The 27,500-nt window shown below is 40.6% G+C and overlaps 2 protein-coding genes across 2 annotated transcripts in view; both read right to left on the bottom strand.

The window, feature by feature from the left end:
- Positions 1–27,500, bottom strand: part of LOC128376266 (E3 ubiquitin-protein ligase TRIM39-like) — a 230,296-nt gene that overhangs the window by 119,865 nt on the left and 82,931 nt on the right. The window lies entirely within an intron of this gene.
- Positions 8,020–27,500, bottom strand: part of spred2a (sprouty related EVH1 domain containing 2a) — a 34,125-nt gene continuing 14,644 nt past the window's right edge. Inside the window, exons 2-6 of the mRNA XM_053336703.1 lie at positions 19,731–19,905; positions 18,488–18,656; positions 16,282–16,346; positions 9,092–9,247; positions 8,020–8,694 (exon numbers count right to left, since the gene is read on the bottom strand). Of these exons, the coding sequence (XP_053192678.1) occupies positions 8,020–8,694; positions 9,092–9,247; positions 16,282–16,346; positions 18,488–18,656; positions 19,731–19,905 (1,240 nt within the window). The remainder of the gene's footprint in view (positions 8,695–9,091; positions 9,248–16,281; positions 16,347–18,487; positions 18,657–19,730; positions 19,906–27,500) is intronic.

Below are 27,500 nucleotides of genomic sequence, written 5' to 3'. Positions count from 1 at the left end.
ATTTTTCTGAAATATACATCAGGACATAAATGAGGGAGGAGGAGGCTTCAGGCACTTTCCTTTAATAGCTGAAGTGATCGCAGGTCGAAGACGCTGCGTCCGACAGACAGACTGCTTTTGGTTCACGTTCCTCGCCACAGATAGAAAAATAAAAACGAGGGGACGGAGCAGGAAGTAGAGAGAGTTATATCCTTTCTATCACACAAACCTCGTCTCTCTTCCCTCCTGTTGTCCTCGAGTCAAGGAAGGAAGGGAGGGAGGAGGGAGGGAGGGAGGAAGGAATGATGGAAGGGAAGAAGAAGGAAGGAAAGGGGGAAGGAAGGGAGGAAGAAATGTAGGAGGGAGGGAGGGAGAAAGGAAAGAAGGACAGAGGAAGGAAGGAAAGAAAGATGGAGGGAGGGAGGAAGAAAAGACAGAAGGGAGGAAAGAGAGAGGAAGAAAAGAAAGAGAGAGGAAGAAGGAAGGAAGGGAGGTAGGAGGGAGGAAGAAAAGACAGAAAGAAGGAGGGAGGGAGGGAAGGAAGGAAGGAAGGAAGGAAATAAAGAAGGAGGAAGGAAGGAAGAAAAGACAGAAGGGAGGAAAGAGAGAGGAAGAAAGGAAGGAAAGGGCGAAGGAAGGGAGGGAGGGAGGGAGAAAGGAAAAAAAGACAGAGGAAGAAGGAAGGAAAGGAGGAGGGAGGGAGAAATGAAGGAACGAAGGAAAGAAAGGCGGAGGAAAGAGAGGAAGAAAAGAAAGAGAAGGAAGGAGGGAGGAAGGAAGGAAAGAATGAAGGGTAGAAGGAGGGAGGAAGGAAGGACAGACGCAAGGAAGAAAGGAAGGAAGGAAAGAATGAAGGAAGGAAGGAAAGAATGAAGTAGGGAAAGATAGAAGGAGGGAGGAAAGAAGGAAAAGTCAAAACAGACGGGGTCAGTTTGACCCGGGAGGACGACAGGAAGTGGTGGTTTTGTGTTTTTCTGTATGATGTCATCAGTTTTCACCAGCCAGCCGCCGCTTTCAACAGCTCCCTTTGAAAAGCTCATTTATCTTCAGTAAACTCTCACACACTTGAAACTTGCTGCAAAGAGACATTTCGTCAATATTTACTCAATGCTTTTATTGTGAAAGTCGGATTTAAAGTGTCATACCAACCTTTTTATGTTCGGGGCTAAGCGTGTAACCCTAACCCTATTTTACATAACGTTTCCCACATTCTCTGATTTGTGGTTTCTTAAAATGAAGTCATGTCTACTTTAGTGTGGACATATGTGAGATTGTTTCATTTGAAGCAGGGGAGTCAAACATGCGGCCCGTGGGCCAGAACCGGCCCGCCGAGAGGTCCAATCCGGCCCAGTTTCCTTCTTTCTCTTTTCCTTCCTTCCATCTGTCCTTCCTACCTTTCTTTCTTCATTCCTTCCTTCCGGTCTGCTTTTCCTTCCTTCCATCTGTGCTTCTTCCCTTCCTTCCTTCCTTCCGTCCGATCTTCCCTTCCTTCCGATCTTCTTTCTTGTCTTCTCTTCTCTTCCCTCCATCTGTCCTTCCTACCTTTCTTCCTTCATTCCGGTCTTCTTTTCCTTCCTTCCTTCCATCTGTCCTTCTTCCCTTCCTTCCGATCTTCCCTTCCTTCCGATCTTCCTTCTTGTCTTCTCTTCTCTTCCCTCCATCTGTCCTTGCTCCCTTTCTTCCTTCCTTCCATCTTTTCTTCCTCCCTTTCTTCCTTCCATCTTTCCTTCCTGTATTTTCTTCCTTCTCCTTCTTTTCCTTCCGTCCTTCCATCCTTTTAGTGATCTGGCCCACATGAGATCAAATTGGGCTGTATGTGGCCCTTGAATGAAAATGAGTTTGACACCCCTGATTTAAAGGGTTTTCAAAGACCCTCATAAAGTAAAAGAGTATATTTCTTCATAACAATTCAGAAAAACTAAATATAATGTTGCATAACAGAAATATCTCTTATCCCTTTCATCATTTTTAGACCTTTGTGTCCCTTTGGGTGTTTTTTACATCAGAGATAATGATTTTGGTTTCCATTATTGTGTAAAAAAAGTTGTGTAAATAACCACAAAGAAGATAAAGTGCATTATTTGTTTCCCCACTCTACAGTACAAATACTAGGGCTGTCAAACGATTAATTTTTTTAATCGAGATTAATCGCAGAATTTCCATAGTTAATCACGATTAATGGCGTTTTGAATTGCATGTTTAAAATCCTGTTATTTTCCATTTGAAGGCAGTTTTAAGCCCATAATGTAAAGCATTTCTTACCAGAGTGTCTTAACTGGGAATCAATCATGGCTCTGCTGCGACTCCCACACTCCAAAATGGTCCTTTGGTGGAGCTGAGGCTGGCTTGGCTGGCTTGGCTGCACCTGGGTGTTTAGCGTGGAGATGCTAACTCAAACTCCACATACTCCGGTGGTAGTTAAACTCCGTTTGACACAGGTTGCATTTTACTTTTGACTTGTCAACTGAACCGTCTGGAAGTGTTTTAAAGTTAAACAAGCCGTTCAAAAGTCCAGTAGCTTTCTTACTTTCCATCAGACATTGGGCAATCAACCTGTCAATCAGGACGTAGCCACGCCCTAATGCATGCCCTGCTTTATCGTCACATATAAAATCAAGGAGGCCAAAATGTCCCAAATGAACATCATACTGCATTGAAGAAGGCTTTAAACTATCGAATGAGACCATAAACACATTTTGAAAACGTTTACTGAGGTTAGAAATCAAGTGAGAAGTTGGTGAATTCTCCATTGACTTGTATAGAGACGGTCGCCCCCTGGTGGCCTTTTGATCGAATGCAGCTCTAAGTTACTTCCGCGTTAGCTTCATTCCAGAGGACCAGAGCTCCCCGCCTGATTCAGATCTAAACCAACAATGAACTGATCTACTAACGAGAATTGTGTGTTTATCCAAAGATATATCTTATTCCTCTGTTGTAAGATGTCACACAACTGGTAATAATGGAGAATATTACTGCCCAACTGCTCATACACAGTGTTTTCCTACTTTATTAGATTTTCTGACAGCATTCATCAAATATAATTCGTTCTCAGATGTCCGAGTATCCGTGAATGCACCATTACGTTGTGCTGAAAACTGCACAAGGATTTTAAAAAAACCTTAAAAAACCCCCAATGACGATCATTTAAAAAGTAATAAATGAAGCTTACCTCGCTAAAATAAAGGTAAACAATCCAAAGCAAGTTTCATGTCTCTGCTAGTTGAAAGAAGCGGCTGTCTGAGATGAAACTAAAGTAAAAAACTGATGGTCTGGTTTGATAAATGTATTGACTTTGATCATGGAGCTGCTTTTATGATCACCAGAAAACTAAATGTGAGAAATAAAGCAATGACACGTACGTTTACCCTCAGTGACGAAGAACAGAAACACCAAAAGCACCGTCGAAACACTTTCACACCTGCTCAAAAAAAAGGACAATAAATTATTTTAGCGTCCAAAACACTTTCTAAAAATGTTCTAAAGACATGTGAGTTCACGTTTCCTGTTTCCTGTTTCCTGTTTATTCAATAGTGTTAGCTTTGGGAGAATCACAACCAGGTAAGTTAGCACCTTGCTTTCTTAATGAAGACACAGTGAAGACAGGCGAAGACAGCAAAGAGTCTTAAAATGCAGAATCCTCAAATACATAGATTCTACATATTTATTCAGAGCAGGAAGTGGAGACCTTTTTCATAATTATGACTAAGAAAACATTTAAGAACAAGATTCACATTGAATAATAAAAAGAGGGAAGTATTCTGCTTCTTTATTGGTATTTACCGTAATAACCGGTGTATAAGACGCACCTTTAACGCAATATATTTCCAGTGTTTCCTATTCATCAATAAAATGCAGAGAGAAGTTCCAGTCTGAGTTAATAAACTGATCCAGTTCGATTAAATCATTACCGAACCGTTAACCATTAACCTCACACACTGTTTCGGGTGGAATATGTGTGTTTTAATTGTTGAGTTTGGAGTATAAACATATGTGTTTGTAAATAAAAAGCTAGTGGTGCATTCAAATAAAGCAGTCTTTAATAGAAAAGTGTTTGACACCCCCCAAAATAGACTGTGATACAACGGTTTTTACGGTATTTCCTGTTATAGAGTTGTATAATAAACAGAGTCAAAGTTCCAAAACTTGAGTTGAACGTTTATAGAAATGCTGCCTGCAAGTCAAAAGTCAGGGCTTCAATCTGCTCTGCTTTGTGAAGCCAACAAATCAGAGCAGAGTGGGCTCATTTTACCAGGAACTTCCTTAGTGGAAATGGTACTACTGAGGATTCTGAGCCAGGAGGGATCAAAAAGGGCATAAAATCATGAAAAATATTAAAAAATAACAAAAAACTTTATATCTATGGTTAGGTCTGAAGATTTGATGTAGTGAAAGTAAAAAAAAAATGTATATATTACATCTTTATCACACTTTTTTGAGAGGGGCCATTTTGGGTCCCGAGGTAAAAAAGTGTCAGTTTTTTTGAATAAACTCTCATTGCTCCAAAAATCATAATGCATCAAAATCAATGTTGTTATCAATTATTGACCTAGTCAAGGCTGTAATAACCTCATCCCAAATATTCCACTTTGCACCTAATTTTTGGAAAATATTGCATAATTTGTGTTTTTCCCATTGAAAAAAATCCAGGGTTCTTATGACAAAAAGGACATAAAAACATAAAAAATATTTTAAAAAAAACAACAAAACTTTATATCTATGGTTAGGTCTGAAGTTGTTGAATAGATTTGATGTGGTGAAAGTGAAAAAAAAATTATATATTACATTTTTATTACACTCAAGCCTTAAAGAGACAGGAGCTAAAAACAGCCTGAACGTAGGTAGAATGTTCCAGAATCTTTGGTCGCTAAGGGGGTTGCTAAGGTGGTTGCTAAGGGGGGCCTTAAAGAGACAGGAGCTAAAACAGCCTGAACGTAGGTAGAATGTTCCGGAATCTTTGGTCGTTAAGGCGGTTGCTATGGCGGTTGCTAAGGGGGGCCTTAAAGAGACAGGCGGTAAAACGGCCTGTTAATAGACAGAGGCTGAACTGAGCGGCTGCATAAAGGACCAGTAGAAGATAAATAAGGAGTTTTTAAGTGGAAATCATGTAAAGATATTCCAGTAGAGACTCAGAATCTTAATATAGAGCTGCAGTTGTGAAGAATATGAACTCTTTTAAACAATAAATGAGGTGATTATTCATGGCACACCTGGACCCGACAGTAGCACAACCTTTAGATCTAAATCCTTACAGTATGTGGAGGCAAAAATAAAAACAGCTGGCCAGATGTGATATCTTTGGAATCTGTTACAGTTTCTAAAAACAGGTGTAAAAACTTTTAATGTAATGAAATGGAAAGAGGAATAAAACATTTTGGTATAAAAATGTACAATTTGTCTAAAAAGTAATACTGAATCTACTAAATCCTGTTTATAGTTTACTTTATTTAGTTAGTTTTGCACTTAATCTGTTTTTGTGTAGGTTGTTTTATGTCAATAAATCCAAACCGAGATGTTTCCATAGCAACGTCATTCAATGAAACAGTGTGAAGTAAAAGTCACAGTGCAGCTTTTTGACTGATCCGTGTTTCCATGATCTCATAATGACGAAATACAGATGTTATAATTACCAGATACTCAGTCATAATAGTGAAATAAGGTCGCCTCCTTTTCTTCTTTCTTTTGTGAGACGAATATAAAACCACTTCAACAACAAAATAAGTTGAGGTTTAAGTTTCATGTTTCTGTCACCATTCTGGTTCCTGTTTTATTTAAATGCATTTCTCTCAGGTTTGAACATTTTTCTGCATTTTAAGACTTTGTGCTCAGAAACATTTTGTGGGATCAGCTGGTTTCCCTCCAGACTCAGACTGGGTATCAACACAAAACCTCCTTTTTTGGGCAAAATATGAATCATTCGAGACATTTTGACGAAAATGTGAGTTTTAACTGTACGACTCCGATATTCTGAAGCTTTAAATCAGGATCCTCGTCTTGATTTCAGTATTAAACCAATAAAAGGAAGTTTGATACTCAGCTCTCACATTAAGTTGAATCATCTCAAGCAGCATCCTTCCTGTCATAGCTTTATTTTCCTGGGGTTTTTGTTCTTCTTAATTAAAACAAACAAACAAAACAATCAAACCTCCAAACCACAAACCATTAAAGACAGACCAGTATGACCAGTATGCATCACAGGAGGAGTTATTCAATGAGGTATTACTGTCAAAAATAAAGTTTATTTGTTCATCGTGGTTGACAAAACTTAATATACTTTGATTTAAATCCAACATGTTGTGGGACATTTGAACAGATTACATGGGGATTGTCATCTTGCTGGTCAGCCAAACTGGTTTATCTGTTCAGTTTACTGGGAGGTGAAGCAGAGCGGCTCTCAGACCAGTTAAGAGCCGCTGCTGAACATCATCAGGGAACCGGAGCCCGCCGACACAGAGCGAAACATTCAGGAACAACTGTGAGATTAGATGACTAATAATAAATAAAATAAGTTGAGATTCATCACTGTCTGTATGTGTGAATACTGATCTGAACCAACCCAGGACAGCTGGACTCGCTCCGTTTGGAGTAAAACAAACACAAACCAACCAGAGCTGCAACAATCAGTCAGTGAATCGATTAATCAGTCAACAGAAAATGAATCAACTATTCTGAGGTTGTTTTGTGAAAAAATGCCAAAATATTTTGTTTCCAGCTTCTAAAATATGAATATTTTCAGGTTTCTTTAGTCCTCTGTGATGGTAAACTGAATATCTTTGAGATGTGGACAAAACGAGACATTTGAGGAAGTTTTTTACCCTTTACTGATATTTTATAGACCAACTAATGAGAAAATAATGAATCAATAATGTAAATAATCATTACCTGATACTAACACCTCTAAACTCACTAATGAACACACTGCATCTTTTTAATTAATTCACAAACAGATGATGTAACAATGTTGGTAAAGATTAGTTCACCCTTTTACACTTTTAGCACTTAATGATTATTGTCATTACTGATCAATCTGTCAATTACTTTCTTAATTAATTGATCAGTTGTTTGATCCATAAAATGTCAATCAATGTTTCTAAAAGCCAAATATACAACCTAAAATGTCTTGTTTTGTCCATAAAGATATTCAGTTTACTCTCATAGAGAACTAAAGAAACCAGAAAATATTCACATGAGATTTGAGTCAGTGGACTTTTTTTTTTAATGACTCAAAGCGCTTAATTGAGAAACTAAGATTTACTTTAGATTGACTGATTAATCAACTAATCATTAAATTATGAATTAGAAGGACAGTCAATATGCATATTTCCAAAAATGTTGAATTTTTAACCCTGTATCAGACGAATAACTATGTTTGGTAACTTCCATAAACATCCAACATTTTATATATAGACTTTTTGGAAAATGTTTTACTCTAAAAACCAGCGAGGAACCATATATGGTAACTTCATTGACTTTGATTTGCAACATTAAATGTAATATATGTAATGTAATATCCCCCAATAACTCTCTAGGATTGAAATTTAGAAGTTCCCAGTATTTCAATGAGTCTCCTACAAAGGGTTTAACTTTAAATTCGTCTTCTGAATTAATAATAATAATGTGCAACCTGTTGTTGCTGCTTCCTGTGTCAGCGAGCTTCGGTTCCCTCTTAAAACACGACATACTGACCTCACACAACGCCCAAAACAAAAGACAAATTCAAGCCTTTAAAACACATGAGTGTAAAAATATAAAGTACCTGTTTATATATATATTTATATATAGAATTATATATAGAAATGAATATTCTTTGTTCGGTCTTTGTGAGATTTGGAAGTCGTTTGCTCCCCAATGACACAAAAGACAAAAAAAAAAATCCAACAGGGAATTTTTTTATCCATCTGAGACAAATCTTCTCCTCCATCTGGAATCTGGAGAGACGAGACGAACGACGACAACAACATAAAAATCACAGCGACCGTCCGTTTCCCGGGCTCCTCCCGTGAGTCTCAGCTGTCCGTGCGGGAGGGGCGGACCTGCGACGCCTCAGCCTACCGCTTTGTGTTTCCCGCCGCAGCAGTGGCAGGCGACTCCGCAGCGGTAACACGCTCTGAGCGGTCCGTAGCAGCACATGCACGGAGCCAGCAGCGACAGACCCACCAACGCCGCCCAGCGCAGGCAGAAGCGCTCGTCGCTGGTGTCACAGGAGCACGGGTCCGAGTAATCCCCCTCCGTGTCCGACATGCAGTGGTACAGCAGGCTGTCCGCGCACCACATGAAGCTGACCCGCCGGATGCAGGTCTGGATCGGGTCGGGCGCTTCCTGGCAGCGTCCTCGCCCGTTGTCGTCATGGTTGAACATGTCCTGGCAGTAGACGCAGCGGGAGCGCTCGCCGTCGTCCGTCCGCCGCTTCCCTTTGGGCTGCAGAGCTCGCGGCTGCACCGTCACCACGGCTCTGCGGCCGCCGCCCAGCTCCAGGCAGCCGGGTTTGCCGTCGCAGCCCAGCGGGTATGGATAGCTGTAGCTGTCCTGCTTGGGCGGCTCGCTCTTGTTGAAGTGGACGTAGGCGTCAGGGTTGTCGGGCTGCGTGAGTTTGTCCCGGGTGGTGTTGGCGTGGCGATAGTCCCCGTAGCCAGTGAGCCAGGTGCGCTCGCGAGGGTTGATGCGTACGATCTCCTCCTCCTCCACCTGGAAGCTGACGTGATGAGGGAACATGTGCACCTGCAGAGAAGAAGAGGGAGACGTCCATGTGGTTTAAGTTTAAGTTTAAAGGGTTAAAATGTGAAAATAAACATTTGATTTACATGTTTTGACTGTTCCTTCCTTCTTTCCTTTCCTTCCTTCCTTCCTCCTTCTCTCTTTCGTTCATTCTTTCCTCCCTCTTTCCTTCCTTCCTTCCTCCCTCCTTTCCTTCCTCCCTCCTTTCCTCCCTTCCTTCTTTCCTTCATCCCTCCTTTCCTTCCTTCTTCCTCTCTTCCTCCCTTCCTTCCTTCTTCCTCCTTTCCTTCCTTCTTCCCTCCTTTCCTTCCTTCCTTCCGCTCTCTCTTAAGGCAAACATGATTTTAATCCCCATAATAATGAATCATTCAGAGCTTCCTTCCACCTCGTCTCTGCTCACCTGGTCCAGGAAGTAGTGATCTGAGGGCCGGTGCTGCTCGTAGAAATGTCCCAGAATGCAGTGGTGCCGGCGGGGCTCGCAGAAGTTGAGCGGAGCCAGCGTGTGCATCGCCGGCTCTCTCTTCTGGGAGGAGTTGGACGAGCTGTCGGTGGCGGTCTGCAGGAAGAGAGGAGAGAAGAAGAGAAGCTGGTTAATCTGGACTCAATCATACAGGTGATAAAAGTCCTGCTGGGACCACAAAAGACAGAGGAGCAGAAAGAGGAGCAGAGGACTGAAATAAAAGCAGAGGAATTATAGCAGTAAGTTAAAATATCTACAGAGTTACCATTATAAACATCTGCTAAATAAAAAGCTGAGGAGAGTTGACTAATCAAGCTCTTCTTCGTCTCTGATGCAGAGAGTGGAGCAGAAGACAGAAGCAAATAAAAAAAATCATATTTGTCTGTTCTCTGCTGGAGGGCGGTCAGTAACAGTACTATGGGGGTTTTCTTGGTCTCCTTCTGCTTGTTTTCCTGTCCTCATCATTCATGTCATGCAATTAAAAAGCTTAAAAAACTTATTTTAAAACAAACCAAAACAAAAAGATCAGCTGTTCTTTCTTCCCACAACTGATTTGTTTTTTTTGCTTCCATTTGAAAGGAGCTAATCTAAATTTTGTAAAATCATGACGTCAGACAATATGACCGTATCTTAAAGTTGTTGCTTTATTCTAACAAACTTTACCATCAATAAAAATGTAATGAATCAGATGATAACCACAAATCCCCCTTAAACATAAAGATGAACATAGTTTAATTTCAAGACTTTGCAATTAATTAAACATTCAAAACTGAGCTTTAAATCTAGTTTTTGACTGAAATGAAAGGTTTACTGTGATGTTTAGTGACAGCAAACCAACAGCAGGAGAACATGTTCTATCAGAGGTTCTCGGTTCCACCTGAGCTTCACTTCACTGACCCTCCTCCAGACTTCTGTGTGCAATTAGCCAAGAACGAGGGAAGAAATGAAAGACCTCAGGAACCAGAGCGGCGCGGCTCAGACGTCTGTGAAGCCTTTGTGTTTTTATTGGGTCTTTGCTAAATGAATCCCAGCCCGGCCTCGCGGCCTGCGGCCCTGCGAGCGCCGTGCGCCGGGTTACGTCATCCTCTGGGTTGAAGCGCCGCTGCTTTCATGTGGAGGTTCGAGCTTTGTGAGCTCACTCAGATCACACAAGACGAACATCAGAACACTGAACTCTGTGTGTCTGTCTTCCTGCTGATATGTGCTGTGTGACTTTTTTTGTTGTGAACAGATTTTGCTGAAGCTGCATTTCTGGCTGCTCCTCTAATGTAAAACCAGAGTTAAAATCTATATGTTTAACATGATTCAACTGTAAATGATGGGGGACAAAAAAACCACAAGCCTCATGTTGTGCAGAAATGTATAAAAAACTTTATCTGAAGATAACATGAAGCTGCAGCTAACTGAATTTAGTTAAATCATGTTGAGGTCTTCCAAAGTTTAAGTCTTGTTGTACGAAACTCCATCTTTGTGTTTTCCTGGAAACAGTAAAGAAGAGTGAATGATGATTAACTTTACTGAGATATCTACTTGATTTGACTCATAAATACAGCTAAAGCCTCATTTTAACTTCAGATAAACTTTTAAATTAGCATTAGGAAAATATGAACAGGAGGAATTATAACAGCAAAATCTATCTTTCATGTTCATTTGGGAATCTGACCATTTGCATAAATAATCATAAAACATTTACAAAACCTTTTGTAAAATGTTTTCTTGGTTTCTATTAGTGCATTAAAACCACCAAATATTGATTTATATCGATGTGTAGACCTTACTGGCATTCTCTGTAAAAGCCACGACTCAGCTGAAAGTCCTACCTGATGATACTGTAACGCTGGTTGCATGTTAGCGTTGCCTTAATTAAATCTAGTTTGTGGTTAAGAAACAGGGGACAGCTTCTTCAGAGAGGAACTTCTGTACTTTTAATGTCCACTTGAAAAAAAAGACAAGGGTCACTTAGCCTATTGCTGCAGGATTATGGGTAATTTTCTGAGCAAAGTCTGGTGAAGTCTACAAAGTACAATTGAGACCCCTTGTGGACTTTGGACAGTCCTCTCAACTCATGGACTTCCTGTTAACGAGCTTGCAACGTCCGCAAGTCTGCAAATGTGGTAAAGTACAGATATTTGGATTCAGCCCTTCTATTGGCCGTTTACTGATGACCGTCAGAGTCCAGTGGTTCCTATCAAGGTCCCACTCTGCTATGGAGACACAGCAGCTGAAAAGACCAAGTGAGAGGACGTTCCTATAAAGTTCCCGACTCCTAAATTTTCTACTTTGAACTTCCTTAATGGAGACGGGACGATAGAGTCAGTCTGGGATTACATGAAGAGACAGAAGCAGATGAGATGCACAAAAATCCACAGAAGAAGAAGAAGAAGAAGTGTGGTGACTTCTTCAAAAATGGAGGAATAACCAACCTGCAGAGAAACTGAAACACTGTTTGCAGGTGAACCGAGAAGAACTGCTGCTGTTTTAAAGACAAACTGTATTTATATCAAGATAGTTGACACATAAAAACTATTCAAGTTATTATATTTCGAAGGATACGTTGAACTTGTACTGCAAATCGACTTGAATCTGAGCGACAGTCTGATTTAAGAGCAGATTTTGGGGATTTTACTATATTTTAAAAGGTTCAAATCTCCATAATTATATAACTGCTGTACATCATTTCCCCTCTTGCTGTTTCCCTGTGGAGCCTGAAACCGTTCAGACCCTCCAGACCGTCCAGAAGACAGGAAGCATTGCATCACGACAGGGTGGGTTTTATTTACTCCTGACCAATGTTGATCTACATCCTCATTGTACTCAGAGCGCCTCAGAGACTGGCTCCTTCCAAGACTTTTTTCCTGAAAAGACCCATCCATCCACCTCCTCCTCCTCCTCCTCCTCCTCCTCCTCATCCTCGGGGAGCCTTCAGGATGGAGGGGAGCGATGTGCAGCCGGAGCGGTTCGGCCACGTTCCCCTCTCAGCAGCCTCGGCTTCCCTCTAAATGAGGCCAGCTATGTAAACAGGCAGCCTGGTGACGGATTACTGACAGCTCCAACTCTCTTCCAGCGCTGGACATCCTGCGGAAACTATACACCCTTTTTCTTTGAAACCAGTGGAAAGATGAATAAGTCGACTGAAAGGGGAAGCAGAGAGCGAGACCTGCTCCTCCCAGCAGACGTACGATGGAAGTGAAGGCGACATGAGATTATTTTAATGTTTCTGTTTTATGGAACAGAGGAAAGTCGTCAGCTGGACCTGAACACATGCAAACTAACGAGTCTGGGGTCCAAGATAATTAGGATAGAAACAGAGGCATCGTGTTACAACAGCATTACATGATTTAATTACAAAATAAATCTAAGTGTAATCTGTTACAGTTACTGATGAAAATGATTATAAAGGTGGTTGAATCCGAAGTCAGACCTTTAAGATTTCACTCAGGAGGGTTTTTCCTCATTTTTTAATATTTAACATGTTACTAAATAAATATATTGCTGCTTTTAATTCTTTGAAATCAATATTTTGTTCTATATTTAGTAAATAAATCATCATGTGGGCTTATAAGGAGCACACATGGGCTTAAATGGAGTCACAGTGCCAATTAAACTCACTTTATTCATCAAATATCTTTATTTTATATTCTAAAATCTACATGAACTAATTAATACATTTTCAAATGAGCGATAAATGTTGATTTATAAGAAATGATCTCCCTTATTAATCATGTCAGTATCTATGAAACACAGCTGGACTTAGATTTTGGTGCTTAATGGGAACATTTAGCCTAACAGATGGAAACATTGGTTAGAAAATTAGAAAAGTCATCAAATGTAATAAGTTACATTACTTTGATGAAGTCATTGAAATAGTTACATTACTTATTACATTTTAAAATAGAGTAACTAGTAATCTATTACATTTCCACACTAACCTTCCCAACCTCTCATATTTGAAAATCGACGGTTTAGAAATGTCTCTTTAATTAGCTTTAATAATAAAGTATGTTTTTATTCCCTCATGCATAAAACACACAGATCTTCCTGTTTCCACAAAACCTGCATCAAAACCGACTTCACACGATTGTTATAAAGGATCAGTCTGGCGATTTTCTATTTCCTCTTATTGCCAATAAATCTCATGTTTTAGAGCCAAACCAACAATGAACTGATCTACTAACAAATACTGTGTGTTTATCAAAGCCTGATATATTTTATTCCTCCATTGTTATCCAAAAACGATTAAAAACACATCAAAGAAAAACAGATCAAAGAACATTATTAATTTCTCAAAATACTTCAGAATAAAGTCACGAGGTTGTGATATGTAGCACAACAAGCTAACAACAAGCTAACAAAGCTCTGCACATAAAACTGCAATTATGACTGCAGTGGTGCATTACTATCTTACTGCTATTTTTTACTCTTTAGAGCCATTTCTAAACAAGTTACAGTAAACTAGTGTCTGTAGGGATGAAGGAACATGTGACCCAGTGCAGCAGTGTGGCTCATTGACGTGTTTTTAATAGTTATAGGCTTATTTACTATGAATTTAAGATTTGACAAACAGAGTACAGCAGCTTTTTTAAAACTGTTTTTCTCTGGAAACGATGCTATGAGAGCGCTGAGAGTAAACCAGAACAGTAAAAGTTGCAGCCGGACAGTTAAACAATGAGCTGAAACTAAACTATAAAGCTCCATAAAGCCGATGGGAACCTCCGAAACACTGATAACTCTCTGTAGATTCATCAAACACATTACACACTAAAACCTGCAGGATTCAGGACTGAAGGACTCAGTTGAGAGTGAAGCAAGAAACAGTCAACATATGGCATCCCTCAAGGATCAAGTCTTGGACCAATCATTTTCTCTCTCCATATGCTACCATTAGGTCATATCATTCATTAGCATCACATCTCATTTCATTGTTATGCAGACGATACACAGTTATACATGACAGAGCTAGCTACTTAGATATTGTTTGAGACTCGATGTCACAAAACTGTTACAGTTAAACTCTGATGAAACAGGTTCTTATCATCAGCACTGAGCACCTCCAAAGTCCGTCTACTGCTCGATCCCCTTAACCCAAATATTAAAGGCAGTGCTATAAACACTGAGCAAAGCTTTGGACAACACACTAAACTGGAACGATCATATTTCCACCAACTCTGGAATAATTTTAAGATAAATGAAATGTAATCTTTCAACAACACAGAGAAAATCATCTCATGCATTCATTTCCTCATGCCTGGACAATTATAATGTCCCAGCTCAGAGTCTATTTTAAAATCCTATGTGTGACTTTACATGGCATCAAAGTACATCATTTAACCTCTAACTACCCAGAAAGGCCTCCTAGCACTGCTCGGTTAGGCCTACTAGCTCCAGAGTCCAGGTTAAGGTCAAAGAGTGATTGAGCTTTTACAGACTTGCTCTTTTCAGCTGATAACTAGTCTTATTTATTCACATACAGTTTACATACAGCAACCACCTGACTTTAAGTTTATTTTAACCTCCTGGGAGCTTTTTGTTTGGTATGCATTTTAATTTCTTCTAGATATTTCAGATTAACAGAACCAGGAACAGGAACTTGTTTATGGAAATAAAAGTCCTCATATGGGGGTTTACTTTACTGTATAACACAATTTTAACTGACCAGTGTACAAAACTATTTATGTCTTTACATTTGCACCTTCCCAACGTCTTTGAGTACTTCCTGATAAGCAGCGTCGTAGCTTGTTGCTAAAATTAGTCAAATTTGTACAAAGCTACAAATATTATTAAGCATAAATAAACAAGTTTCAGTCATAAACTTTGATGAGTACCTGGTCCACCTTTATCTGGGGATCAACTGTTGATTGACTTGGCCATGATGATGCCATCTGGTTTTTACAGTTTATACTGTATTGTGTTTTTGCTTTTTCACCACTAGGTGGCACAAAAAGCGCGTATGAATGAGAACAACAGGTCAAAGTTAAGCAGAATGAAGTATAAGATCCAGGAAACCCAAAATGTAATGTCTCCATATGAGGACGCAGGGTCGCAGGAGGTTAATAGCGTCAGCTTCTTTTATATGGTCTTTAATCTGTATGCCTGTTCTTGTGGTTTTCTTTTTCTTATTTGTGATTTGATTTTTCATGCTGTCTATGGAAAGCTTAAAAAGTGCTCTACAAATAAAGTTATTAGTATTATAAAACAGTAAAGTTGCAGCCAAAGAGTAAAACAATGAGCTTTGGATAAACACACAATACTTATTATCAGTTCATTGTTGTTTTGAATCCAAACATGAGAAGAAAAATGGCCAGAGAAATCATCTGTCCAACATAATTAACACATTAAACATTTCTAATCACACTAACAGCAGGAACATCTTCACTCTAACAGGATTGGTGGCGATGCCTGAAACTGAAACAAATATCGAGAGCCGCTGGATTCATTTATATCTTTTCAGACCTACAGTTTAGTTTACAGTCTTGGTGGTCTGACCCAGGACTGACAAACACATTCACACCTACAGTTAATTAACCCACATGTTTCTGGATGTGTGCAGACAGGAAGTCGCTGCACCGCGTCCTGTGCAGACATACAGTAAACATGCAAACACTGAAAGATGGTGAGCACAAACAGGAAGATGACGTGTGTCTGGTCAAAAACACCACAGGATACCTAACCCTCCCATCCTTCATACTTCCTGTCTGACAGCCCTGAAACACACACACGCACACACACACACACACATATAAACTATTAAAGCAACTTATCACCACAACAAAAGCACCATCTCCTGTCTGAGTCTGAGCCAAAATCACAGCCGCTCCCTGCTCTTACTGTTAAGACTAAAATACTCACCTTACCCTTCAGAAAGTTTGGAAAGACATAAAACGAATACAGCCTTCATCCAGGAATATTTTAAACAATTCTGATGCATGAAGCCTGGAGATGGAAAAGCTGTAAAAAATTTGGTTAAAGAGGTTTGATAAGTCGCCAAAATGAACAAAAAAAAAAAAAGGGGGACGGAAAGTTTCTTGACTGAATAATGAAGCTGTACAGCCGAGACAGGACGACAGTCATCAACATCATTTAATTTTCATCACACAGATATTCAGACGAAAAACTGAGGCAAAGCTTCTCACCGTGAACACGTCGTCATCGCCGAGCTCCGCTTCGTTCTGCAGCGTCGACGAGGATGTAGTCGACCCTGGAGACCAGAGAAGAAGAGAAGAGACTCAGTTTATCTCCAAACACATTAGGGCTGGGCAATTAATCGAAAAATAATCTGAAACCGACATTTAGAAACTCTAATCGACTTAATCTTGCTCATGTCAGTTAATCGTGGTGTTCACTGTTGCCATGACAACAAAGGTTGCATATCTTTAAGGAATTAGAAAACTTGTCTCCAGTGATGATTTTAACCCAAACATGATCTTTACATAGTTCTAATCAAGTAAACTAGACATTAACCACAGCTTCCTTCCGCTTTTCCTTTCTTCCTCCCTCCCTCCTTCCTTTCCTCTGTCCTTCTTTCCTTCCTTCCTTCCTTCCTCTTTTCCTTTCTCTCTCCCTCCTCCCTTCCTCCCTCCCTCCCTCTTTTCCTTCCTTCTTCCTCCCTCCTTCTCTCTTTCGTTCCTTCCTCTCTCTTTCCTACCTCCCTCCCTTCTTCCTTCCTTCCTTTCCTGTCCTTCTTCCCTTCCTTCCTTCCTTCCTCTTTTCCTTTCTCTCTCCCTCCTCCCTTCCTCCCTCCCTCCCTCTTTTCCTTCCTTCTTCCTCCCTCCTTCTCTCTTTCGTTCCTTCCTCTCTCTTTCCTACCTCCCTCCCTTCTTCCTTCCTTCCTTTCCTGTCCTTCTTCCCTTCCTTCCTCCCTTCCTCTTTTCCTTTCTCCCTCCCTCCCTCCTACCTTCCTTCTTCCTCTGCCTTTCCTTCCTTCATTTGAACCCAAACCATGATCTTTACATAGTTCTAATCAAGTAAACTAGACATTAACCACAGCGTCACACCTTAAAACATCTTTATTTTCACTCCCTAAAGATCCTCATGTGTGAGGGCAGCAGTGGAAAATACTAAACTAAAGAATCATTGTTCATCAAGGGTGGAGATAATCGTTCATTAATCGTAATCGAGATTAAAAGTTCAATTAATCGTGATTTTGATTTTTGCCATAATCGCCCAGCTCTAAAACACATCCAGCTAGTCTACAGCTAACTGTGTCTGTTTGCTGCTTGGTGCTGAGCAGGTAGAGCACAGCAGCTTTTATGAGCCTCGCTATGAGAGAGCTGAGAATGAACCAGAACAGTGAAGCTGCAGATGATAGTTCTCTGTAGGTTCCATCACTACAGGACAGGACACACAAACACATTACACACAGTGACAGACTGATCAGATATTATTATTGTCATAGATCGGCTTTAAATGAACCTCATTCATTCATTTTCCAAACTGCTTATCCTCTCTAGAGGGTTGTGGGGGTTTGAGCCAATCCCAGCTGTCATTGGGTGGGTCCCTGGACTAGTTGCCAGTCCATCACAGGGCTGACATATAGTAGACAGACAACCATTCATGCTCTCATTCACACCTACGGGCAATTTAGAATGACCTATTGATGTAACTTGCATGTTTTTGCTCTGTGAGAGGAACCTGGAGAACTCGTAGAGAACCCAGGAGAACATACAAACTCCACACAGAAGGGCCCCAGTTGGCCGGCGGGTTCGAACCCAGAACCCTCTGCTGTTAAGGCCCGTTTATGCTCAACGTTAAATATGGATCCGGATACAGACGGAGCCTTCTGTCCGTGCTCTGCGTTCATTTCGTCCGTATTTCTGCACGTTTCCATAAAGCTTACTGATACGGACCAAACGGAGCAGTACCACCGGAAATCATGGGGGGGCAGTGTTGCTGTCACTACTCGATACGTAGCTCTAATGAGACACGAAGAAGAAATAACAATGGAGGAACTTTTTGAGGAAAGGTTTTGCGAGTTGGTTAGAAACTTTAAACATATCGTTTTTGTCTTTTATGCAAGAGGAACATTATCAATATCTCCTCCACAGTCGCCATGTTTGTTTTTGACTCAGTGTTGCCCCCTGGTGGATGTATTGGTTAACATTCATGCCAACGTAAAGGACGCATGGAAGTATGTGAGCAGTGACGGTAACATTGTTTGAAATGGACGGAAACATTTTCGTACATCCATTGAGCATAAATGGGCCCTAAGGCGACAATGCTAACCACTGCACCACCGTGCCACCCGCTTTAAATAAAGTTTTTTAAGTATTGATTTATGAGCGGGTAGGTGAGTTTTTCTACCCATAAGCCCCGGCTGCAGTGACAGTGACCTGACCGTACCTTCTGTCAGGTCCTCCAGAGCTTTCCTCACTCCGCGGTCAAAGGCTCGAGCGTCGGCTGGACTCTGGAAGGTCAAACCACACTTTCTGTTGTCCACCTTCCAGTGGTGGAACGTCGGCGTGGCCTTCGTGTAGACCAGATCCTTCTTTAAGAAACACTCCAGAATCACCTGCAAGAAAACCCGGTGACAACCACACAGCAGCTTTATGCCTGAGAGAAGTATATCTGTAAAGTAAAAGTACTGCAGTATTATGAGTGATGTAGTATGCAGTATTACAGTAAAAGTACTGCAGTATTATAGTAATGTAGTATGCAGTATTACAGTAAAAGTACTGCAGTATTATAGTGATGTAGTATGCAGTATTACAGTAAAAGTACTGCAGTATTATAGTGATGTAGTATGCAGTATTACAGTAAAAGTACTGCAGTATTATGAGCGATGTAGTATGCAGTATTACAGTAAAAGTACTGCAGTATTATAGTGATGTAGTATGCAGTATTACAGTAAAAGTACTGCAGTATTATAGTGATGTAGTATGCAGTATTACAGTTAAAGTACTGCAGTATTATAGTAATGTAGTATGCAGTATTACAGTAAAAGTACTGCAGTATTATGAGTGATGTAGTATGCAGTATTACAGTAAAAGTACTGCAGTATTATAGTGATGTAGTATGCAGTATTACAGTAAAAGTACTGCAGTATTATGAGTGATGTAGTATGCAGTATTACAGTAAAAGTACTGCAGTATTATAGTGATGTAGTATGCAGTATTACAGTAAAAGTACTGCAGTATTATGAGCGATGTAGTATGCAGTATTACAGTAAAAGTACTGCAGTATTATAGTGATGTAGTATGCAGTATTACAGTAAAAGTACTGCAGTATTATAGTGATGTAGTATGTAGTATTACAGTAAAAGTACTGCAGTATTATAGTAAAAGTACAGCAGTATTATAGTGATGTAGTATGCAGTATTATAGTAAAAGTACTGCAGTATTATAGTGATGTAGTATGCAGTATTATAGTAAAAGTACTGCAGTATTATGAGTAGAAAGTACAATATTTACCTCTGTAATGAAGTGGAGTGGAAGTATAATCAAGTAATATCACATGGAAATACTCAAGTAAAGCACAAGTACCTTACTAATACACTACTTGAGTAAATGTACTTAGTAAACAGAAACTGCTCAGAGTTTGGTGTTGTTCTGCTCTGTGAAGCCTCATCGTGTGTTTCAGGACTGACCTGTCTGTCTTTGAGCCGTTCTCCGTGGATGAGGAACGTGTTTCGGCCCAGCAGTTCGTTGGGCAGCAGTCTGCAGACGCCCACTCTGCTCAGGCAGCCGTCCTGCGCCAACCAGCCGCCGCTCGAGTCGTCTCTGGTCATCACCACCGCTTTGACACGCACAATGTAGCTGTCACTGCAACACAGCGGAGAGGATCGGTTAGCATGGTGAACACTGACGAGGGTGAGTGCTAGTTTTAATTAACCAAATCCTTTTAAAATGCACAGATAGTGAGAAAAAAACCTCTAAAGCTGCAAAACTCTTCAGCATTATACAAAAAGGTGCAAAGACAGGAAAAATTGGACATGAAAATTCAACAGTTGGCGGTTGTATCTTCTCTCTCTTTTCAGTCGTTACACCCTTTCAGTCACAATTCATATGATAAACCAAATTTAAATCTTATTGTATTATTCATAACGTCCTTGTTTATCTTTGTGTATTTTTAAAGTGACTGTGTCGGTCTCTACATCTTCTGTTTCTTTCCTGTGAAGCACTTTGTGACTCATTTCTGTGAAAAGGGCTACATAAATACATTTTCTTCTTCTTCTTCTTCTTCTTCTTCTTCCTTTGTCCTCTTGAACTGAGCATGTGTGCTCTACAAGTCATCGCAGTGCGTGGTCGTTCAAATCCCAATATGGCCATAAAATCAACACAATTGGCCGCTCACTTTATTACTTACGTGTCACTTCCAGTATTTTGGTGCATTTCCTTTCTGTAAAGATTGTGTCATTTGTAAATTTGTCTCAGTGCTCGTAAATTTGTTTCAGGACTGGTGAAAAGGAAGAGAGGGAAAAAATCGATACAGCATAGTATAGTAATATTTTGTGTGGCAATACTGTATCGATACACACACCAAGTATCAATCTTTTATTATATATATATATTATTTTAGTATGTAATTCTTTCTGAGTCCACTAGATGGCTCTAGTTTGTTTTCTGGTGAGGTCAGCAGAGAAGACAATCAGCGTGCAGGAGGAAGTTTTCCTTTGGTGACATAATTTGCAGTTGAAAAAAGCTAATGAATTGCAATATATCGCAGTATATAACAGTATAATAACATTGTATCGTGATATCGTATCGTGGAGCCTCTGCTGATTCCCACTCCTAGTAAAAGTGTTTTGCTCATGTCATTTTCTCCCCAAAATGTAAATTTGTCTCAATACAAGCTCTGTAAAATGGTTTCACACTTTGTAATGTTGTTTTTTCCACTTCCCAGCCACCGTACTATCTAGCTAACTAGCTGTCCATCATTTCCGATAAGTGCACAAAGGCCTGTGTTTGATTTTAGACACTAACATCACGAAATCTACTACAGAGACTACTAACTACTATACTAACAGAAGTGATTTGAGACGCAGCATGTGTGTCATACTTGTTCCAATGAAACCAACAGATGTCACAGGATATGAACAAAAGGAAGCTCTCTCATTCATTACAACTGAGGCAGCGCTTTGATGCGGCGGGGGGCTAACACAGAGCAATCCGGTAAAACAATGTGGTGCGGTCCAGTAAAAACACTGAACCAGGCTCCAGACGTCATCCAGGAGTCGTTGCAATGACAAATTAAAACAGCTGAAATGGTGAAGAGGATGTTTCCGAAGCTGTCCGACGAGCATATCGGATGGAGTTCACTGGCTCCTTTACTGGCATGTTTATAGCAACTAGAAGAGGTCATATTCGCGTCTAAAAATGGCGGAAATGGTTGCGAATCCGTTGATTGTATTAACCAAAGGTGAGCAGGTTCCTGTCAGGTGGTGTCGTCCAATCAGAACGCGTAGAAATGATGACACGACAAGCATCATACATGTACTGTGTATCTCCAACCTCGTCCTTTCTCAGTCTATGTGCTCTTTACCGAGTGCCACTGAACATAGCATTACTCACCTATAACACACACACACACACACACACACACACACACACACACACACACACACACACACACAGGTCTGAAATCTTCACATTCAGAACAAAAATGGCGTCAACGATGAAGCAAAATACCAAAAAATAAAAGTAAAAACATGACGGTTGTGATTAAAAATAGGAAAATAAAAATCCCCTGCAGCTTCCCCCCAACCCCACCTACCACCCCATCACCCTTCTCTCTCTCTCTCTCTCTCTCTCTCTCTCTCCATCTTGCCTTTTGTACTCCGACATCTCTCGAACATCCTGTTTCCACGGTCACGGTGTCGCTGGCGGTCTCTGTGGATGACAGGTCGTCGAGCTGCGTTGCCGCGCGCCACCGACGCCACATCCTAACGGGCCCGAGCGAGGCGGGAGACGCTGCCTGCCTGCCTGCCTTGTCTCCAGCCTCACACACACACACACACACACACACACACACACACACACTAAAACACACATACACAGCTTTCCTCTACTGTGTGATTCAGTCTGCCTGTCAAACAGATGGTGCTTGTGTGTGTGTGTGTGTGTGTATCTAGCATGAGTCATCACCGCATTTGCCGGCAGCGTGCAGTGACACACACACGCACACACACACACACACACAAACACACGATGGAGGGACTATATACTAGAGTTTGGATCCAAAATGAGAGATCCTCCATTTGCAAACAGAGACTCCGACACTTACAAAATGACTGATGATGTAAAATGAAGCGTTTACTGTCTTCTGTTCAAACAGCTGCTCTGTCACATGATAACTGTGTTTTTAGGTTTGTAGGGCTCTTTGGAAGATGGCGACGCTGCTCAGTCAGTCAGTCAGTCAGTCAGTTGGTCAAGGCTGAGGTAGAGTTACGCTGAAGTGTGAATATTCATCAGTTCTTCCAGGATTTCACTCGTTTTTTATGATTATTGCAGCTAAAAATGTTTAATAAACTGTCTTTTATTCAAATGCTGTGGTTCAGGAGGGTCGTCCACCAATCAGAAGATCAGCAGTTCCTCCAGTCCACGTGTCGATGTGTCCTTGGGCAAGATACCGAACCCCAAAAATTGCTCCCGATTGTGTGTATGAATGTGTGTGAATGGTTCGTCTCCCTCCTGATGAGCAGGTTGGCACTTCGTCATCAGTGTATGAATGTGTGTGAATGAGTAGTGTAAGAGTGCTAGAGAAGCGTTACATGAGTACAGTCCATTCATCATTTATCAATGAATCAATTAAGTGACTAATTATTTCAACAAATACACTGACGGTAATAAAAGTGTCATAAAAAGATGCAGTGAGGACATTTTACAGTCAGCACAGATAAGAGAAACCAACTGAACTGTCTGACCTGACCAAATGCCCCAGTTTAATGTTTCTGTCATCACATCCCAGCTGATATAGCTTTCATGTGTGTGTGTGCATGTGTGTGTGCTGTTCTGTGATATTATATAACACACACACATACACACACACCACACATCCTCCTAAAGGTCTTTCCAGGTTGGGAAATGTAGGTTGAGCATTAGTAGGACAACAGATCTTTATCAGGTGTGTGTGTGTGTGTGTACGTGTGTGTGTGTGTGTGTACGTGTGTGCGTGCAGGTCAGACTCATAAAGAGACGGTCAAAGGTTTATGATGTACTACGCCTTCACACACACACCCACAATGTGCACAAACAGATCACCATAAACGTCTCATGAAGTTACAACATTCATCAGATCAAATCTCTTCTTCTGTTCTTACTAGTATGAAAACATGCAGCACTATTCATACCTGGATGGTTTCACTCAGAACTAGAGCCTGACCGATAATAAATAATAAATAAAAATATATAAATAATAAAAATATAATAAATAATAAATAAAAATATATAAATTATACATGTGTTTTGTACACTAAGCACCACTATACTGTTGTCACATTTATAAACCATCAGTAGGTTTATTGGGTTAATTTAGAAGTCTGTGATGATTTGGTACTACGAATGCTAACGCTAATGCTAACGCTAGCTCGCTAATGCTAACGCTAGCTCGCTAATGCTAGATTGCTACCCAGATGAACGTTGAATTCTGGTTAATAACGTTTATTTTTGGTTATGTATGTTTTACACTAAGCACCACTATACTGTTGTCACATTAAGCCATAGGGCTGGGCGATATGGCCTAAAACCAATATCACAATATATTGAGCAGTTCACCTCGATAACGATAAATGGACGATAACTACCACCACCCCGTGCGCTAAAAAAAGTTTGGCCACTAGATGGGGCTGTGGCAGCATAATTGCTCCACTCCAAGGTTAGATGTATTGCCCTGGCTGGTGACGACAGTCTTTTTGCATAACTTACATTTTACATCTTTCTGAGCAGTATCTTCCCTTTTGAAACCAAAATGTTGCCACACGATTGAAGACGCGTTTTTCTTGGGAACAAGCTGCTGCTCTTCCTCCTCCTCCACCAGGTGTACCTCCGCCGCCGGCGCTGCAGCTGCCCCTTCGACATTTGAACTGTCCTCCATCCATCCATCCATCTATCTATCTGTCTATCTATCTATCTATCTGTTTATTTTGCTATAAGTCATATGTCAAGTCGAAGAAGAACCAACCGTGTACCAAAATGCCGTGTGCGTAATGATATATGGTTCAACTCTTTTACGCACCGGGCGCACGCCGGTTACGCTTGGAGTTTGTTTATGGACAGACAAACTGATAGCTTAGTGTCATACACCGTTGGAAACCTCAGACTATTGGCTAAAAGGTTATCAACTTCATTTCACCGAATACTCCCATTGGCTAGAACAGCAATCAATCAAACCCACGTTGTCGTTGTCGTCGGTCACATGTCCTCATTGGCTTTGGAGACATGTACTGCCTAATCCTAAACACCGATTGGCTTGTGTGTGGGGTCGTCAGAAGCAGAAGAGGCTCACGGTCGTAAACATCTAGTCACGTGTACTCTGAGATGGACGTGCAGGTCAGGAAATGACGTAAACGGTTGTCACACATAAACCATCAGTATTGGGTTCATTTAGTGGAGCATGAAGCCAAAAAATGTTCTTTCTCTTTTGCAATGAGAATAAAAAGATCTAACAATCTAAACCGACCAAACGGATCAAATTTAACATTTCGCAGGTTTATGATGCTAAGAAAAAAATCCTGCTGATTTATCGACGTCTCTTTCACAGTGTAAGTCTACAGGGAAAAGTCACGTGATGTTTTAATGACGCAGTTCGACTGTTACGTCAAATTATCTTCAAAGCCCGTTGTTACTACGGTGACCATCGCCCAGTTATATAAATATGTGTTTTTTACACTTAGCTCCACTTTACTGTTGTCACATAGAAACCATCAGTAGGTTTATTGGCTTCATTTAACAGTCTGTAATGATTTGGTACCACGAATGACTTTAATTATACGCCTTTTTTAGCACCGTACATAAATAAAATAATAGGTTACAGCAGTATTTTACACAATCTGCACCTTTTTAGAGATATTTGTGTTCCTGATGTGGTTTGAATGTGCTCGAGTGTGACTGGCTGTGTTCTACTAAACATACTTTATTGTCTCAGAGGCAAATGTGGTGATTTTTTTTTTCCTTTTTAAGTGATGTCAGCTTAATATTTTGAGTTATTTTTGGATTTATTGTGGTTAATTGCGTAATGATGGTCAGCTATAGAAAGAACTGAGAGGATTTATGAGGAGCCTACAGTTTGAAGTGATGCATAGCGGAGTTGTGATAGAAACATGTAAAAGAACAAACACAAGAAAATACCAACCAGGTGACTCAAGAGAAAAAAAAAAAAAAAAGTTAGCCGCCAAAGAAAGCTGTGTGGTTTAGGGTTAGAGTGATGATCCTTTATAATACACAAAAAGAGTCTAAGAATAAAGATTCATGCTCATGTGCTGGTTCACTGATAAGAAACAAATACAATAAGAGCGACTTAATCACACCTGAGTCATGCACACACACACACACACACACACACACACGCACACACACACCCGTGTTGACCCGTCATACCACCCACACACACTATTTAAAGTGACGGAGAATAAATGTTTTTCTTTGTTCAGCAGCTGGGAGGAAAACTGTTCCAACTTTAGCTTCCTCAGATGAAATGTAATATTTAGAACAATACTATTCCATTAGCTTTATTTAATATAAAAGTTATAATGTAAGATCATGCCACACTAGTTGATATGGTGTTAGGTAGGAAGGAAGGAAGGAAGGAAGGATGTAAGATCATGCCAAACTAGTTGATATGGTGTTAGGTAGGTAGGAAGGAAGGAAGGAAGGATGTAAGATCATGCCAAACTAGTTGATATGGTGTTAGGTAGGTAGGAAGGAAGGAAGGAAGGAAGGAAGGAAGATCATGCCAAACTAGTTGATATGGTGTTAGGTAGGAAGGAAGGAAGGAAGGAAGGATGTAAGATCATGCCAAACTAGTTGATATGGTGTTAGGTAGGAAGGAAGGAAGGAAGGATGTAAGATCATGCCAAACTAGTTGATATGGTGTTAGGTAGGTAGGAAGGAAGGAAGGATGTAAGATCATGCCAAACTAGTTGATATGGTGTTAGGTAGGTAGGAAGGAAGGAAGGAAGGATGTAAGATCATGCCAAACTAGTTGATATGGTGTTAGGTAGGTAGGAAGGAAGGAAGGAAGGAAGGAAGGAAGATCATGCCAAACTAGTTGATATGGTGTTAGGTAGGAAGGAAGGAAGGAAGGAAGGATGTAAGATCATGCCAAACTAGTTGATATGGTGTTAGGTAGGAAGGAAGGAAGGAAGGATGTAAGATCATGCCAAACTAGTTGATATGGTGTTAGGTAGGTAGGAAGGAAGGAAGGAAGGATGTAAGATCATGCCAAACTAGTTGATATGGTGTTAGGTAGGTAGGAAGGAAGGAAGGAAGGAAGGAAGGAAGATCATGCCAAACTAGTTGATATGGTGTTAGGAAGGAAGGTAGGAAGGAAGGAAGGATGTAAGATCATGCCAAACTAGTTGATATGGTGTTAGGTAGGAAGGAAGGAAGGAAGGAAGGAAGGATGTAAGATCATGCCACACTAGTTGATATGGTGTTAGGAAGGAAGGAAGGAAGGAAGGAAGGAAGGAAGGAAGGATGTAAGATCATGCCACACTAGTTGATATGGTGTTAGGTAGGAAGGAAGGAAGGAAGGAAGGAAGGAAGGAAGGAAGGAAGGATGTAAGATCATGCCAAACTAGTTGATATGGTGTTTTATGGACTAGTTACTGTTTTTATGGTTACACCACTTAGACATTTTTGCCATAATCCTCTAATATATTCTCCTTCCTTCCTTCCTTCCTTCCTTCATTCATTCCTTCCTTCCTACCTTCTCTCCATTTGTCCTTCTTTCCTTCCTTCCTTCCTTCCTCCCTCCCTTCCTTCTGTCCTTCCTTCCTCCCTCCCTTCCTTCTGTCCTTCCTTCCTTCCTTCCTTCCTCCCTCCCTTCCTTCTGTCCTTCCTTCCTCCCTCCCTTCCTCCCTTCCTTCATTCCTTCTGTCATTCCTCCCTTCCTTCCTTCCTCCTTCCCTCCCTTCTTTCCTTCTTTCTTTCTTCTGTCCTTCCTTCCTTCCTTCTGTCCTTTATTCCTTCCGTCCTCCCTCCCTTCCTTCATTCCTTCCTTCCTTCCTCCCTCCCTTCCTTCCTTCCTTCCTTCCTTCATTCCTTCTGTCATTCCTTCCTCCCTTCCTTCCTTCCTTCCACAATGTTTATGGTTACACCACTTAGACATTTTTACCATAATCCTCTAATATATTCTCTCTAAATGGATTAAAAGCAGAAATTTGATGCTGGGTCCACAAAAAAAGAATGTGTGAAGTTAT

The sequence above is a fragment of the Scomber japonicus genome, chromosome 2 (assembly GCF_027409825.1).
Source record: "Scomber japonicus isolate fScoJap1 chromosome 2, fScoJap1.pri, whole genome shotgun sequence".
NCBI classification, from domain to species: Eukaryota; Metazoa; Chordata; class Actinopteri; order Scombriformes; family Scombridae; genus Scomber; species Scomber japonicus.
Note: the sequence above shows the minus strand (reverse complement) of the source record. Positions and strands in the feature narration are given on the sequence as shown.